The sequence below is a fragment of the Durotheca rogersii genome (assembly GCF_024521655.1).
Source record: "Durotheca rogersii strain YMJ 92031201 chromosome Unknown GGS23scaffold_15, whole genome shotgun sequence".
Taxonomy (NCBI): domain Eukaryota; kingdom Fungi; phylum Ascomycota; class Sordariomycetes; order Xylariales; family Xylariaceae; genus Durotheca; species Durotheca rogersii.
Genome location: NW_026251246.1, coordinates 67,051 through 83,683, shown reverse-complemented (window position 1 = coordinate 83,683; position 16,633 = coordinate 67,051). Strand labels below are relative to the sequence as shown.

Below are 16,633 nucleotides of genomic sequence, written 5' to 3'. Positions count from 1 at the left end.
ACATTCAAACAGCACACCTCCTTATAGGCACCTACCTACCTATATACCGAGGTGTAGGTACCCACCTATGTACCTACAGGTATGTGCTGTAGGGCTAGTGTCGTTGCAGGTGGTCCAGCACAGATACAAAATATGCACATACCTAGGTAGGTAGATACCTGCCTCAATCATATACGTGTGCATATGCGTAGGTACCCAGGCGTCTTTCCCATGCCACCATGGCGGAGAAGCAGAAGCGCGGGTCTGGCGAGAGCTGCCGATGTCTCTGTTCCGCCCTCAGCTGTAGGAAGATTTGGCAGGGAAGTCTATTGGGCGCCGAGGTGAGTCGAACTACCTAGACCAGGTCTCTGCGAGAAGAGACCCCTAGCAGCATTAACTGGGCCCACTACCAGCGCCGAAAGTATACTATAGGTACTTACGGGATGTGGGATTATGTGGGATATATTATACAACGGAGCAGCGTGTTCGGGGTTGTCGACTATAGCTTCTAGCGGAGACGGGGTACCTACACCGCATCCAGCCCTACCTACCTACCTAGGTACCCGTAGGCACCTGTAGTACCTGCGCGCGCCATAACCTGCACAGAGCACAGAGGGGGGTTGCCTTCTGGGCCCTGCCTCTCCTCCTCCTCCTCTACCTGCCTGCCTATACATGACGTACTGCAGAGGTACTGCGACCACAGCGCAAGGAGGTTTACGTATGCATGGACCTTACTATCTTAGGTACCTACAGAGGACGCCCACAAAATCCCTGTTCGGGTGTCCGCTAGCGCTCATCGGGAAGGGCAGCAGTTGGGCGGGAAGATGGAAAGTATGAGCAGAAGACGAGCGAGAGCGAGCGAAAAAAAAATTATTCAAATTGCCCAGGGCTTCCAGCCTACAACAACTTTACCGCAGTGCCAGGCTCGAACGGGCCAATCAGGCGTGCGCTAAACTGTCAGGTGTGCCCAATTTACAGTTGAAGAAAAGAATTCCCGGCCTTTTCCCGTTGAACATCCCGTCCATTCATATTTATTTTTTTCCCCTCCTCTCTACGACCTCTCCCATCTTCCCTCCTCCCTCGCAAATAACGACCACCAGTTCTCGAGCCTCGCTAACCAACTGCTGGCCCGTCAGCCCATCCCGCTTCCTTGCCCGCATCGCCTTCCCGATACTTTCATTTCTTCAGCTAATCTTTCAACATGGCGGACGAGGTGAGTCCCAGTTCATCATCGCCCCCAGCACCGCTCGCAATCTCCCCGTGCCATTCTTCCCATCCTTGCAACTCCCCATGAGCCACCCCGCATTCCGCATCGAGCACGCATCGCTGCTATGCCCCGCGGTGCCTTCGATGTCGCCGGGCGCAGTCACCGGCCGCACACACGTTCTATTTTCCCCCTACCCATTTGCATTTCCGTTCCCACCATTCTGCCACCGTACCTTTCGTGCGCTCCGGCGTCAAGACGAGGAATCCCCAGCGGGCTGCGCGGCCTGACCATGACGCTGACTCCCTTGCTCTCTCCAGTTTGAGGTCGACAACCAGGGCGACGCTGGCGCGTCCAAGACCTTCCCGATGCAGTGCTCGGCCCTGCGCAAGAACGGTCACGTCGTCATCAAGGGCCGCCCTTGCAAGATCGTCGACATGTCCACCTCCAAGACCGGCAAGCACGGTCACGCCAAGGTCCATCTTGTCGGCATTGACATCTTCACCGGCAAGAAGCTCGAAGATCTCTGCCCCTCCACCCACAACATGGACGTCCCGGTTGTCTCGCGTGTCCAGTACACCTTGGTAAGTAAAGGGCCGGACAGCTCTGCAACCCGTGCCGGCTCCGTCGTGCTAACCCCTTCGCCTTTTAGTCCCATGTCACCGGTGACGGCTTCCTCGTCCTCTACGACGAGGAGAGCAGGGAGAAGGGGGACATCAAGAACCCCGAGGGTGAACTCGGCGAGAAGCTCCTGGCTGCCGAAGACAGCGGAGCTCAGTACCGTGAGTTTTCGCTACTTCGATGAACAGGTTTCGGGACAGGGTTAACAGACAACGCAGTCGTCACCGTTCTAGCCGCGATGGGCGAGGAGGCGGCCGTCAAGGCTGACGAGATCAGCCAGAAGGATTAGGCGCCCGCTCGGGAAATAGCCTTGGACTTACGCCGACGATGCCAATAGATTGGACCGTCGGCCCACGGCCTCTCTCGACCAAGACGTGGCCTGCGGGGAATTGCTCAGGCCAGGGGCCCCAGCTGTTTGGCTCCTTCCTGGAGGCATGTTCGTGATCGATTCGCTACGGATATGTACATGAGCGTGCTATCCACGATGGGGCCAAGCATCTAGCGCAGCAATGATACGAATTACGTACACATCCGGCCCCATATTCTCTAAGGGTCGGAGCAGGGGGGGAGGGTGATTGTGGAGGGATCTCGGCAAACGGATTGTCTCTTTATTGGCGCTTAACTTATCCTCCTACAGAATCGACGAGATGACCCGTTTCCCTCTCAGATCCCCGTGATATCTGTGATAGATCGCCACCTGTTAAATATTTCCACTTAAGAATTACAACCGGTGGCCCCATCGGATTTTCCTCGCATACAATTAGATATCTTACCTAGCAAAGCCGTGGCAACAGATCGGTCGAGAAAGGTAGGTATATACTTTTGGGTCAACACACACACGCTTAATCTCATAGTGACTATTTAAACACGCATGTAACCATCTTTCTACTAATATTGGTTCTGTAGAGAATAGAGTGGGTCTCACACATGCTACTTCGGATTTTCTCAATTTACACTACCGACCTAAGTTGAGAGAGAGAGAGAGAGATAAAGGGGGGAGGGGGGAGGCAAGCAAAAAAAAATCGATATACCTATCTGATTTCTAGTACTCAAGAAATCGTTATCGTAATCGATTATTTACCTGACGTGTGTAGATGCGACGCATAATAATGGGACCACCTTAGATACGTACCTATACCTCGGAGCTGCTAGAACTACCCCGTTAAATACTTACCTAACTCATCTATCTACACGTATAGCCCCGACACCCGGGCGCATTTTCAATATAACGAAATAGCAACAACTCCTATCCTCAGTCTTACCACGACGTCGCAGGCCTATTATCTGAGCTGTCTAGCGCTATCTCCCCGCTCTTTCGTTCCCCGCGCCTCCGCCTCATCCACACACATGCCGTGACTGTGTAGGTAAGTATAAAGGGGAAAGACAAGGGGGGTAAGGCGGGGGAGCGACCAGAGTCTCTTCGAGATGGCACCGACTATGTTCCACCGCTTCCACGGCAGGGAGCGGTGCGATGAGTGCGGTGCGCGGCAGTGGTACGCGGAGGACACGCTTCGGTACTGCCGAAATGGGCACCGGCTCGAGGGCTTTGCCGAGCACGTCGAAGATGAAGACGCATTTAGCACACGAGGGAAGGTGTCGCGCCGCCAACGAGAGCCCCGCAGCAATCGAGACCACCCCGCCGTCAAGCTCACCGGCGACGACGCCCGGGAGCTCTATCTCGAGGCCCTGCAGTTCGTCCTCATGAAGCTCGTGCGTGGGCTCCTAGAACGAGGGAGCTTCCCCGCCGACTACGAGGCCATCGTGCGCGCGCTCTGGACTCTCAGAGTGAGGGACCTGCCCCTGAGGGAAGTTGACGATAGTACTAGGGGGGCGGAGGCGGCCAGGAGACGCCGCTCTAGAAGCGCCTCGTCGGCAGCTAGCTTCTCCAGCGAGTTAGGGGCCGACGACGGTTCCGTCTTTTCAGACACTACAACAGCCTCCTGGGCCCCGGACGCCAGACGGCGGTGGAAGCTGCCGAGGCTCATCGACGCGCTGGCGCTATGCTACTTGGGAGGCCTGGTGATGCGGCTACCGATAACGACGGCGGACTTCTGCAACTGGGTACAGAGGGGGGAGTTGGATTATCTCGCGGTGGTAAGCTTCCACTTTGCTCTCGGGCAAGCTAAGTAGCCGGCTATATTTATGCCTGCGGGCGCATTATGTTACCTTAACTGTCTTTGAGCTACTCCCTCTCTGTATGGTTTGAAACAGGCTAACACGAGGTCATCTACCTATATTCGCTGGTTTGAAGATCAATAGCATCCCTCACAACGTCCGGCAACGGCTCCCCGCAGAGTACCATCGCGCGCTACAAGTCAGGGACCACATCCCGCTAGGGCACCTGCAGGCTGCTGTGCAGGGCCTCGTGATAGCGTTCAAGATCGGTGCGGACGTGGTGTTTCCACCCCTCAACTATGTGCCCATCCTCGTTCGGTTCATAACCGAGCTGACTCTGCCTGGTAAGCGCCACTTTTCTCCCCTTCTCTTGTGTCTTTATCCCTCTCGTCTCCGAAATGAGTCGATGCGCAACGGAATACCCGGCTGCCTTGGCTAAAATCGATAGCGGAAATATACTCTACCGCTAAGTGCATCGCCGCGATTCTAAAGACGGATTACTCGTACCCCACGAGAAAGGGGATACGAAAGATGAGTAACCCCGAGGTGCTCCTGATATCCCTAGTTGTCGTATCCGCGAAACTTCTCTACTCACTCGATGGCGTTGAGCGACCTCCAAGGAACCACCATGATCCCCGCGTCGTAAAGGTAGACTGGGCGAAGTGGCAGGAGGCGATGCGGGACGATGTGGGCAAGACCGCTTCGGGCTTGCCTCGCGGTGAAGAATATAAGGTCACGTCTGAGGATGTACTTACCATGGAGGCGGAGAAATTAGACGACTTCATGGACTGGTTTGAGAAGATGTGGATAAGCGACAGGGATCCGAAAAGTAGGTCATACCATCTCCAACTTCTTCACACACTGGACCAAGCAGTGCTAACTACTAGCATAGCTGCTGAGGGGATCCGAGAGCTCTTCGAGACACCGAAACGCCCACCCGATCCAGCAGACCTAAACGAGAGTCCACAGCAGGATAATGGGAGTGACATTGAGCGCGCAAAGAGGAGGTTTGAGGTCCTGAATAACTCCATGGTGATGGTTGAGCCGGTACCCGACGATGATCAAGACGGCAGAGGAGGCAATGAGAGAAGCCGAGTACTCGGCTTGTGTCCGGTCTGGCGCAGCCAGGAGGACCTCCCAGGTGCGGCGCGGGAGCTGTATGAGAGAGCCGCGAGTCTCGTAGCCATAAAATTAGATACCCTGATACGCATGTCAGTGCACATCGAGAGACAGTTGGAGTTGTGGTGTATGGAACGCGCGAGACAGCAACGAGGCAAGGGCAAGGGTAAGGCGACTCGCACAGGTGAAAATGAGGATTCGGATAACAGCGGAGGGCATTCGGATTTGCTTAGCGAGGATTAGTGAGATACCCATGGGATAGATAATAATCAGAATTTGCCCATTGATAGGCGGCTGCTTGTATATACCCAACGGCAGAGAGCCTTCTTCAAACCAAGTTAAGGTCACGATGCGATAAAGGGGAAAATACCTGTGAAATCGGCCTCGATATCTACACAGATACATCTGAGAAAATGACGTAGGGCTGGTAAGGGATAGCTAAGGAAATTCCGCTTGGAGAGACTTCCGGGAGCAGCTGTCAACGGCTGCCAAGTACGCACACATTTCGCGGACCACTAGTCTTTTATTTCGTTTTTGAAGGAAGCTGTCACGTGGCCTACGGACCCACTAGGGCTTTTGTGTGGAATTTCATCAACCCCCGCGTAATTTCAAAGACCGCAACCTCTACCCCGATCTCTCTCACAGAACAACCACAAATCCTCACGACAGGCCGCCAAGAGTAAGTCAACATCCCTCCCGAAGTAGCCGTATTTTCGCTTCATGCTGACGATACATTAGTGCAGATGTAAGCTCCATTCCACGGCCCATCTCCCCATCGAAATCGCCAAAAATCAATGCCGAGCGCGCACCGATTGCGCCGCGCGAACCCGGTCGAGATGTGGCAAAAGGATGAAATGAGTTGATTGACTGACATAACCCGGCGTGGCAACAGCTTCGTGAAGACCCTTACGGGCAAGACTATCACCCTCGAGGTGGAGTCTTCGGACACGATCGACAACGTCAAATCCAAGATCCAAGATAAGGAGGGCATCCCTCCCGACCAGCAGCGCCTGATCTTCGCCGGCAAGCAGCTTGAGGACGGCCGGACCCTCTCCGACTACAACATCCAGAAGGAGAGCACCCTCCACCTCGTCCTCCGTCTGCGCGGCGGCATCATCGAGCCCTCGCTCAAGGCCCTCGCCTCCAAGTTCAACTGCGACAAGATGATCTGCCGCAAGTGCTACGTGAGTTGGCTTCCCGTCCTGTCGCAGCGCTCGCTCGCGCAAACGATCTAGGAATGACATGTACACGGGGGTGCTAACCCGGAGGATGATATGTAGGCCCGCCTCCCTCCGCGTGCCACCAACTGCCGCAAGCGCAAGTGCGGCCACACCAACCAGCTTCGGCCCAAGAAGAAGCTGAAATAGACGATTCCTCCAGCACTATTCCATCGATTCGGCGTCTTGGTTTGGGGCATCGCGAGCACGCTCGGGTGCGCAGGGGAAGGGAAACGAACATGATTCAGACCACTATGATGTCTGGTCGCTTATGGTTCTTCTTGACCTTTTCTTTGCGGACATAGCATACTCTTATGTAGTTCGGTAGCAATCAAGATGCGATGCATATGAATTGAATATCTTGGAGTTCTTGTGGAAAACTCGCTTCGGCGATTACCTATGATTTATGCAATTTGTATGGCTGATACGCAAGCAGTATTAGCTCAATCCATGTTTGAGGAACTCGATATATTTGAGCTCGCGAGCCACCGCGGGATGCCTCTAATGGACTCGCTTCATGGCTGACCGTGGCGTTGATAGATGTCTTCTTCCTCTTCTGAGCCCCCGCGTGGCCCCCCTTCCCGCTGTAGTCGCTCTGAGCGACCTGCGCCCGCCTCCCCGACTCCTGACCGAGGAGAGCAGTAGTGCCAGCAGCATCGCTGCTGAGCAGGCCCGCGTGAGGCTGACCTTGCTTCTCTTGTTTCTCCTTCCGCCTGGCTGCTTGTTAACTGGTTTCCTTCAGTAGCCCACCGCTCGCGCCGCATCTGGCGCCGCTACCACCCCTCACAACCTTTTCACCCAGCGACCAGCCGTTAAAACTGTGATACAGTCGCGTTTCACAGCCTTCCGTACGGTGATCCATAACGTACGTTTCTGTTTTCTGGGCGGGCGGGCGGCTGGCCGGTATGTCGCGTGGGAGACCCAGAGCAAGGATTTCTGGGACGTCGCCCATCTGCAGTCCCACGCCACCCCTCTCGCCCGATGCATCCAGGCTTCCCGGCGCAAGCCGCTTTTCATGGAGATCAACAACGGCGGGCCGGTCGGCGAGTACTTCCGCCGGTTGGCGACGGATCCCCGGTGCGTTACTGGTTTATTCGTTCAACTTTACGGGGTACCCAAGGAGGTACCGTGTCAATATTGCGAGCGCCGGCTGGCCACCTCCGACTCCGCCAAGTACGCCGGGATGTGGCCCTTTTTCTCCTGTCGCTCCCTAGCGCCCGATCGTATCTTTAGGCACTCCTATGGTATCTGCCTCTTCTCAATCGACGGGACCCGCTGTAAATTCCGTAACGAGCGGTTCGCCTATCTGCGGGCGAAGGCAGATCGAATGAAACAGTAAGAGTGAAACTGGGACCACTGGTATCTGAGGAACTGAAGCTGAAGATCGCATACGGGTTGTATACCTACACGGAGTTGGCAGCAACTTCAGTGCTGGATATGCCAGCCACGAATCTCTAGGTATCAATACCGTGTCAGGCTAAGGCCCGGCACCCTCCCGTGGAATAGGTCCAAGCGGAAAAGCTGGATGCCTCCTCAGAAGTACTGGCTCGACCGCCTAATCTAAGAAGGCGTCAGACCTGGGTGATTCGAATCTACTAAGGTAGCCAATGGACGCTTATCCGACTGGGCCGCCCAGCCAGTATTGATACCAAAGGATAAGGATTGTACGTAGGCATATAAGGGCTGATTCCTAGGTAACAGCATCCTAAATTGATATTGGCTCGATATCGTTCACGATAGCTTCTACTGTGGCTCAACCTAAGCCCCAGCTGTAGCTGTGAATACCTGCGCTTTTCCGCCCTTGTGCGCGACGAGGCCCGTGTCTTAAATAACGAACGCTCCTCGACGCATAAGCTTATCTCGGCGATCAACTGCGATGGTTTCCCACCAAGTGTAGTTTGTTATCGCGTCGGCCTGCAGTTCGTACCTAGACGAAGTCATCAGTTAAGAAGGCTAGACTACGTATCAATACAGGTCCTTTTGGGCGGTCTCCAGCCTGCTTAGGCAAGAATGATTATGTAATAGAGATGCGCCCCCGCTTCGCTCCGTGTCCTCAAATGCAGCTCGCCTGCCTTTCAGTTGGTATGGCTAGAAAGCTACGTAGGTACATCCCGCTTGGGTCTCATTTGGCTTGCGTCCTCACGCCTTCGTCTCTCTTTACCTACCTACCTAGGCACCATATCGCGAAGGCAGACTCCAACAACGAATCGAGGTAACCATCCACCCACCACCTCGCCTCTCCAAATTGCGACCCGCGCGAGTTGCATGCCCCTAGCATTCGAGACGACAACCGGCCTACCTTTCACCCGACGGTACGGTTGCGCGCTGCGTACGTTCGGACCACCGCGATCGTTTGCGCCTGCGATATTGTTTGCAAAAGGAGGGGAGGGAAAAGAACAGACTTGTCTGCTGCCCAGGAGAGGTCCTCTGGAGGGGCTAGAAAGGGGGAGCGCACTTGCGAGCGTGAAGGGAGAAGACCAGAGAGGGAGAGAAGATGTCGAACGCGGGCTACGATGCCGTCGTGGACATCGACGATGAGGTATGATCTCCCCATTGCCGTCTTCTACTGGCCATCCCGAAATCTACCGCAGCGAGGCATCCGTAGCATAGCATGCTGCGGCGTAACAACCTCGCTAGCTATTTGCCTTGCGGCTCTAGACCGGAGACCAAGGACGGGATACGCCTACAAAACACAGACAGTCGGCGAGTCAGGCAAACTAACAACTCCCGCGCGCAGGGCGACCTCGGACACACGGACCTCCAGGAGGACCTCGAATTCCACAACTCCAACTTCAGCGAGACCCAGGGCCTGACTGGCAGCAGCCGTAAGGGAGGGGCTGGCGGCGGCAGCGGTGGCAGCGGGCTTCCACCCCCGGCCACCGCGGGGTCGGGAGGCGGCGGCGGCGGCGGCTCGTCCAAGCGATACCTGTGGACGCTGAGCTTCTACGCGCAATTCTTCGACGTCGATACGTCGTCGGTGCTGGCGCGGTGCTGGGCCGCGCTGTACCCGCGCGCCAACTTCCTCGACGTGCTCGAGGGCAACCCGGACCTGTACGGCCCTTTCTGGATCGCCACCACCGTCGTGCTCATCCTCTTCCTCGGCGGCACCATCAGCCAGTACCTCGCCAGTACGGGCCAGGGCCCATTCGCGTACGACTTCGGATTGCTCAGCGGTATGTTGTTTCCTCCTTTTTTGCAGTGCAGAAGAACGCTCTACTATGGGGGCTATATCCGCCGCTCCTAGCAGCACTGACGCGAGTGTTTCTCCTACAGGTGCCGCCGGCCTCATCTACGGGTACACGTTGGTCATCCCGGTGGCGCTGTTCGGTGCGCTGCGATACTTCGGGTCGGAGTCGGCGAACCTGCTCGAGTGCTGGGCGCTGTACGGGTACGCAAACCTGATCTGGGTGCCGGTGGCGATGATCAGCTGGTCGCCCGTCGTGGTCCTCAACTGGATCGCCGTCGGCCTCGGGTTCGGCCTCTCTGCCGCCTTCCTGCTGCGCAACCTATACCCCGTGCTCAGCGCGACCGACCGCCAGACCAGCAAGGTGCTGATCGTTGTGGTCGTCGCCCTCCACGCCGGCCTCTCCTTCGCCATCAAGATCCTATTCTTTGCCGCCGGCAGCCCCGTCGCCACGCCGGCTCCCGGAGGAGGAGACCCTGTCGACCAGCCACCCCCGGCCGATGGTGGCAATGGCGCGGCTGCGCTGAGGGCTTTCTTGTTCTAAGTATGAGAGGCAGTTATGGAGGGGCGGGGGGGAACAAAAACCAACGGTGTGCTTGTCAGGCTATGCGAGAGCCGGGGAAGGAAGTGAATAAGAAAGGGATCATGGTCGGAACTGTGTCTAAGCTGAAGCTGTGGGGGATTTTACCCTGCTTCCTCCCCTTTTTTGGTCCGGTTTCCCGACGCCTGCCTAGGTTCTAGGATCTCTCGCTCAACGTGACGCGACGCGACACCACGCACTTTTTTGATAAAAGAAAAGAATGAAGTTCTATGTGCACTATTCTACCTCTCGAGTTAATTGGTCGGCCGATCGGCTAGGTAGAGCTGACGTCGACTTCTCTGTACTATGTAGGGGCCGCCAATGGGACGACGGACGTCAAACCACCTACTGGGTTCCTCTGTGTCTCGTCTTCCTGCCTGCATGCCGTCCCTACCGCACGCTGCTGAAAGAGGCGGGGGGGTCGCGAGTGGCGAGACTACGTGGATGAATGACGCTCTGGGGAGTGGTGTGCGGGTTCCCTGCTATGCCGCCGCTTGCTTCTAGGCTTCTCTACTGTCTCGAGTCCGCGCGCGTGTAGCTAAGCAGCGTTGTTGCTGCCCAGGAGCAGCAGAGGGCTGGGAGGAGGAGGAAGGGTATATTGATGGCTAAGTTCGTACCACTGGTGGTCGACGAACCGATCACAATAGATCCTGAGGAAGCAGGAAAGTTGGGGTTTTCGAGTGACTTATTCTCGTAAGCACCAACCCGTCTATGTAGCTTATCCCACAACCTGCCCCCGTGTACCATCGTTATCACGGACCTCGTGCCTCTTCTTCCTCTCTACTCCTCCAAGACTCCGCCTCTCCACCCCGTAGCACCCCCTTTCCCCCCGGCGTTGTCCTACCCGCTCTACCTCCCCTCAGCAAGAGCACCCGAGCGCGACAGCCTCGCGAGTCGAGCCAAAATAGCGCGCTCGGGAAAAGCGAAGGAAAAACCGCCTCATCTCACCGCTCCACGGCACCCCCGCGCGCAGCCCACTCGTTCCAGCTGCCGGGGTACTCGGCGACGCGGGGGAAGCCGGCCTCGCGGGCGATCTGGGCGGCGGCGCGGGAGCGGACGCCGGCCTTGCAGTAGAAGACGAGCTCTGGCGGGTCCGCGTCTGCATCCGCATCTGCATCTGCGGAGGCGGGGGCGGAGGCGGGCGCGGGCGCAGACGGCCGCTCGAACCCGAACCGGTCCCGGAACTCGGCCGCCGACACGTGCCAGCTGTCCGGCGCGCTGCCCACCGGCACGTTCAGCGCGCCCGGGATGCGGCCCGTCTGCGCCAGCTCGTCCGGCTCCCGCACGTCGATGAGTACCGCGCGCGCGCCCCCCTCGCCGCCGCTGCCGGACTGCGTGAGGGCCTGGACCTGTGCGTTTGGGTTAGCGTGGGGGGTTGGGGGGGAGGGAAAGGGAGGGGAAGGGGGGCAGGCAAACCTCCTCAAACGTCCACGTCTTGCCCGCGCCCGGAGGGTCTCCCGCCGAGGACGACGACGAGCGCCGGACCCCAGGCGCCGGCGCTGGCGCCGCGATGGCGCTTAGCTGCACCGTTCGCGGCGTCGTGGTCGCCGCGGCTAGTCTGTGGATGGGCCCTGGCGCGCTCGCGCGGTTGTTGCTGCGGCTGCTGCGGCTGCTGCGGCTGCTGCTGCTGAGGGCGGCGGCGATGCGCACCACGCGCACGGCTCGCGGCGCGGCGGCCCTGCGCACGGCGCTCGCGAGCAGCGCGGGGCTGGGTCCCCTCGCCGCGATCGTCGCCATGTTCTGTCGGTCGGTTTTGGCCTGTGTGCTCGCGTCGGGTCTAGGGGTGCGGGGGCTCGCGGGGCTCGTCGATCAAGCGGTCGAGAAACGACGGGGGCGGCAGCTGGGTAGGCGTGTATAGGCGCGGCAGGAGAATTCGATCCGTAGCTCCGTGCGTCTCGCGCCGTCGTCGCAGGTGAGGGAAGAGACAGAGACTAAAAAAAAAAACCACGCGCGGCAGAGCTCCGAGACGCAACGCTAAACCTCGTCCCAATGATGTCACGACCGGGCCTCGGAGCTCGAGGTTGCTGGGGTACATGGGTACGTGGGCCTGGCGGGTAGTGTCGGGTGGCCATTCCATCTATCGCTTACTCATCATCACCCATCGCCCCCAAAGACAGCCAGACAGGTAGCACCATAGAGAGTCCTAGGGATGGAAAAAAAATCACGTCTCGTCCATGCAACCAACCAACTCACTCACCTTCTTCAACCTTCATTCAACACTATCGTCTATAGCGGAGCCTACGCGGGCCTGAAGACAGACGGCCTAAGCTCTCGTTAATATATCTGGTCTATTCCATATGTTCTACGGATACTCTCGGTACTATCGCTAGTCCGTGACAACATCCTCAACCATTAGCCTATTCGTACAAGGCTCGCATTACTATTAGTATTCTATTGTACTTCGTGTCTCTCGTTATCGAACCTCCGCTCCGCAAAACCTGATATACAAGCGAGCGGCCCAAGCGCGGCCCAGCCTCGCCCGCTGGAAGAACACCCAAAAATCCCGACCCCTCGTCGGGCCTTTTACCACTGCCTCTCTGTGAACGTTAACGGGCAGTCATCCTAGAGCGCAATTAGTTTCGCGATGCCTACGAGCCGAGCGCGGAGGTGTGACATACCTTGGGGAATATGGTGGCGAACACCTTGATCTTCTCCGAATCCGGCGTCGCGTGATGCTTCCAGTCCAGTTGGACCGACGCCTTCCCGATCATGAGCGCCAAGTTCATCTGGGCGTAGTGCTGACCGAGACAGTAGTGCGGACCCGTGCCGAAGACGAGATAGTTCTTGGCGCCCTTCTCCTCCGCATCTCCGCTATAGTACCGCTCCGGATCGAACTCGTCCGGGTTCTTATACACGTCGGGGTCGCGCAGGGCCATGTACGTCGTCGGGATCACCATGGCACCCTTCGGGACGGTATACGAGTCGGTGACGGGGAACGCCTTCTTCGTCTTATAAGGGACCATGAGGACCGGCGGTCGCCATCGCAGCAGCTCCCTGACCACGGCGCGCGTGTACGTCATCGACTCGAGCTGGTCCAGGTTCACGGGGGCGTTGGGGTCGCCGTTGCGCGCCCGGTAGTTCTCCTCTCGCAGCCGGTCCAGCACGTCGGGTCGCTGGGCCAGGACCTGGAACATGTTGGTAGCGGCGCTCGACGTGGCATCCTGCGAGGCGAAGAGGAAGGTGAATAGCGTCCGGGAAATCTCCATATCGGTGAAGTCACGCAGCAGAGGGGACGGCTTGACCAGGCCCTCGGTCGAGAGACCCTTCTCGGTGGCCTCGACCCACCGCCTCGAGTCGATCATATCCTTGATCCAAGCATCCATGATGCAGGTGATGTCGCCACCGGCAGCCATGCGGGCCTTGGACTTGGCGGCGCATTTGGCGAGCTCGTCCATGACCATAACCGCGGCTCTCTTGCCGTACCAAGTTCGGGTGTAGGGGATGATGATGGGGAAGTTGACGAGGTCGAGGGCGGCGGTGACGAGGTAGTAGTCGTCAGCGATCTTCTTGACGGCGGCATCCGACATGTAGTATCCGGCGAAGGTACGAAGCGAGACGGCGCACATGAGCTCGCGGAACTCGTGCATGAACGGGACGGGCTTCCCTCCGGCATCCTGGGTGATCTTGAGGAACCGAGCGAAGTACTGCTTGTAGATGGCCTCCTGGCCGGGCAGGTAGCAGTCGAGAGCCCGGCGGGTGAAGAGGCCGTTCAGGCCCTTGCGGTAATCGACGTGGGCCTTGCCGTCCAAGAACACCCAGCTATCCTCTCCGAGGATCTTGGTGGCGATGTCGACGACGCACGGCTTTACGTAGGTCGGGGAGTTGAAGACCTTGCGAGCCAAGTCGCGGGTAGAGGCGATGACGACGAATCTGGCAAAGGCGGCGGTTAGCGACGTCGAGCAGAGAACGATCCCGGGGCGTCTGGCTTACTTGTGAAAGATGGACACGCAGCTTAGGGGCCCGCTCTTCCACTTTTCCAAGTACTCCTCAAACTTGGGATCTAGCGACTCGATGAAAGGGCCCATGAAGGGAAGCTTGAACGAGGGCCCAACGATGGAACCCTTCTGTACAAAGTAGCTGACTACATTTCACGCCTCGTTAGCGGGCGTGCTCCCGGGAAAGCGACGCGAGGACCTTGGTGCGAGCGAGCCAAGACGTACTTTGGTCGTACGCAACGGCGAGAGCGAGCAGAGTAAACAGCCAGGTCACGACGCTCGTGCTCGCGATGGTCTCGAGGATGAAGTCGGCCTGAGGCGGCAGGCTGCCGGCCGGGAGCCGGAAATCGGCCAGAGGCGACGTGAAACTGGTGGCGTTGGCCGCCATAGCGACGGTAGGCAGGCTGTGTCGGACTGCCTGGGAGATGATGGAGCTGGTGGGAGGTCGAGATGGCGGCGCCCACTGCAACTTGTCGATGCACCGCGTTACAATGGCAGAGTGCGCCGAGGTGGGAGCGGGACGGGAGAGGAAGAAGCGAAACACCGGTAGGGGAGGGTGTTTAGCACCAGCGACGACCCTTCAGGATAAGGAAGAAGGAAGAGGAGGAGGAGGAGGAGGAGGAGGGAGGGCGGGTAGAAGTAGTAGACGGCAGCGGTGGTGGGCATGGGCGAGATAAAAGAACGAGGTGCGAAGTGGATAGGGCAGGGGAAGACCACTAAAATTTGTTGATTGGCATTGCGAATGTGCCCCCCATGTACCCGCATCGAGGCGATAGCGCAGCGTCTGCAGCGGGAAGTACCTTGACGCTACCTCCCCTGTCCAGGAGGAGGAGGAGGAGGAGAATTGATTGAATGAGGCATGTACCTGCGCAGCGTGGGTACTCCGCGGTTTTTTTTCCCTTTTTTTTCTTCGGTTTCTTTTTTTTTTCCTTTTTCGGCTTCTGGGCGGGATGCGCTTGCGCTTTCCACTTTTCGGCCTTCCTGACTGGCCCGCTCCGGCCGCGACCCCTGCATAATCTCGAGTATATGGAACCTTCATTAGAAGACCAGCCGTCGCAGCTCTGCTCTCTTGCTGCTGTCTGTCTGCTGTCGGTCTGCTGTCGGTCTGCTGTCGGTCTGCGTACATGTAGGCAGAGGTATGCAGGTACCTACCTGTATGTTCCCAACAAGTACCCCTCCGACCCGGTCCCATATGCGTTTACAAAAGTCAGGTAGGCATCTTGGCTGCTGCTGGCCCGGGCCAACCCCGTCCAGCTCATTCGATATGGTCAACTACGCGCAGCTACGTAATCAAACCCCATCCGCAGCGTGCCACAGGCTCATCTTGCAACCGGCCTGACAATTGCGATATCTTTCCCTACCCATTGGCCCCGTCCGAGCTTCCCTCCGCTGCCGTCGCCCATCCATTCACCCGCTGATCGCTCCATCCGGTGTCGTTCTGTCACCTTTACCGAGTGGTCTCCGGTGTCTCTTGTTTCCGGTCGATCGGGACCTTGCTTCCACCGCCCGAGCTCGATCTAGGGTACTTATACACCGACGGCACACCAAACGGCGCGAGAGAGATGTAGACACTTACTCATACTGCGACTCTCGCCTCGCTGAGACTGTTGTAGCTACACGCAACACGTTGGGTACCACGTAGGTACAGCATGGCCTGCTCCGACGAGGTGGAATCCTAGCCCTGTGGACATTGTCCCCGTCTCCACCATCTCTCTCTCTCTCTCTGCATTCTCCGTGTCCAGTCGCAGGCAGGCTTAGCGGCCGTGGGGAACCTGCCCGCGTCAGGTACCTGCCCACTGCCAACCCTGCGCGCGGTACGTTCGTCTCTGGACAAATCAATTTCCACACGTTCTGCCACCCATTCTACGGCCTGCCTACCTCAATGTGCACGTACATGTGTGTATGAGTAATTGAGTAATTGTATGTAGAGTCAACATAATCAGAAGGTAGGTAGGTAGGTAGGTACCTCTTTGCCTCAGGCAACCTACGCCGGGACCCCTATCCAGGTACATCCGTGCCTGCTCATCATACGGTGCCTACCCAGGTATCCCACAACCCATGCCACCTGAGAAACCGAACGTAATTGCATCTTCCTGCTGCCAATTTCCTCCTCCCGCTGGCGCGCCGAAGGCCACACGTACGATGGCGTGCGGATTCCCCGTCTCCCCCAGTAAAAACTGACGATGTTCTTCGACAACCAGGTGGCCTCATGTTGCTAACGGCACCGGATGCCTAATATCCAGCTCTTGTTCGTATCGTTCGTATGTAGTAGGGTGGTGCGAATGTGCGTGGCGCATACCTGCGCGGTACCTGGCTGGTACCTGACCGCGACGGGATTAGCTCGATCTAATCAAGTCAATTCTGCAGGAAGGCGCCTTCCTCCTCCCCTGTCGCACGCGGTGATGCATGGCAAACTAGAAGCAGGTGGTGGCCGTGTCGGCTCGCCCCCATTGGCCAATCGCACCAAGCTCGTCCCCCTCGTCGCTCCGTCCCCGCTAGTTCCACCATTCACCGCCCGTCCTATTGGCCGGAGCTTGGACCTTTCTGGTACCCCGGTACCTACCTCGAATACGAATACGACGGCCAAAGTCCGGCTCATCCGAGACTCGGTCTCATTGCTGCATGGCGTGTACCTGCCGACCGACGTTGATATGGAGATATACCTACTGCCTTTCTGGC

The 16,633-nt window shown here is 57.7% G+C and overlaps 6 protein-coding genes across 6 annotated transcripts; 3 read left to right on the top strand and 3 right to left on the bottom strand.

The window, feature by feature from the left end:
* Window positions 1–1,180: 1,180 nt before the first annotated feature.
* GGS23DRAFT_605859 (translation initiation factor eIF5A) lies at window positions 1,181–2,093 on the top strand (the record flags this gene model as incomplete). Its single annotated transcript, XM_051519824.1, has 4 exons — window positions 1,181–1,192; window positions 1,504–1,767; window positions 1,836–1,965; window positions 2,014–2,093. The coding sequence occupies 4 exons, from the start codon at window positions 1,181–1,183 to the stop codon at window positions 2,091–2,093; spliced, it is 486 nt and encodes a 161-aa protein (XP_051370604.1).
* A 795-nt stretch (window positions 2,094–2,888) lies between these two features.
* Window positions 2,889–5,456, top strand: GGS23DRAFT_573683 (uncharacterized protein). Its single transcript, XM_051516695.1, has 5 exons — window positions 2,889–2,928; window positions 2,996–3,898; window positions 4,056–4,263; window positions 4,368–4,748; window positions 4,812–5,456. The coding sequence occupies exons 2-5, from the start codon at window positions 3,230–3,232 to the stop codon at window positions 5,279–5,281; spliced, it is 1,728 nt and encodes a 575-aa protein (XP_051370603.1). The 5' UTR covers window positions 2,889–2,928; window positions 2,996–3,229; the 3' UTR covers window positions 5,282–5,456.
* Window positions 5,457–5,665: 209 nt separating this feature from the next.
* Window positions 5,666–6,044, bottom strand: GGS23DRAFT_573679 (uncharacterized protein). The gene has a single exon (XM_051516694.1). It carries the CDS (start codon window positions 6,027–6,029, stop codon window positions 5,757–5,759), a length of 273 nt encoding a protein of 90 aa, XP_051370602.1. The 5' UTR covers window positions 6,030–6,044; the 3' UTR covers window positions 5,666–5,756.
* A 2,566-nt stretch (window positions 6,045–8,610) lies between these two features.
* Window positions 8,611–10,111, top strand: GGS23DRAFT_117387 (Yip1 domain-containing protein). The gene is made up of 3 exons (XM_051511046.1): window positions 8,611–8,794; window positions 8,993–9,428; window positions 9,529–10,111. The coding sequence occupies exons 1-3, from the start codon at window positions 8,750–8,752 to the stop codon at window positions 9,981–9,983; spliced, it is 936 nt and encodes a 311-aa protein (XP_051370601.1). The 5' UTR covers window positions 8,611–8,749; the 3' UTR covers window positions 9,984–10,111.
* Window positions 10,112–10,839: 728 nt separating this feature from the next.
* On the bottom strand, window positions 10,840–12,159 carry GGS23DRAFT_117414 (Rhodanese-like domain-containing protein). The gene is made up of 2 exons (XM_051511048.1): window positions 11,436–12,159; window positions 10,840–11,368 (listed from the first exon to the last, which is right to left on the bottom strand). Exons 1-2 carry the CDS (start codon window positions 11,754–11,756, stop codon window positions 10,964–10,966), a joined length of 726 nt encoding a protein of 241 aa, XP_051370600.1. The 5' UTR covers window positions 11,757–12,159; the 3' UTR covers window positions 10,840–10,963.
* Window position 12,160: 1 nt separating this feature from the next.
* On the bottom strand, window positions 12,161–14,438 carry GGS23DRAFT_117413 (cytochrome P450 61). The gene is made up of 4 exons (XM_051511047.1): window positions 14,180–14,438; window positions 13,950–14,100; window positions 12,638–13,889; window positions 12,161–12,581 (listed from the first exon to the last, which is right to left on the bottom strand). Exons 1-4 carry the CDS (start codon window positions 14,340–14,342, stop codon window positions 12,543–12,545), a joined length of 1,605 nt encoding a protein of 534 aa, XP_051370599.1. The 5' UTR covers window positions 14,343–14,438; the 3' UTR covers window positions 12,161–12,542.
* Window positions 14,439–16,633: the final 2,195 nt, after the last annotated feature.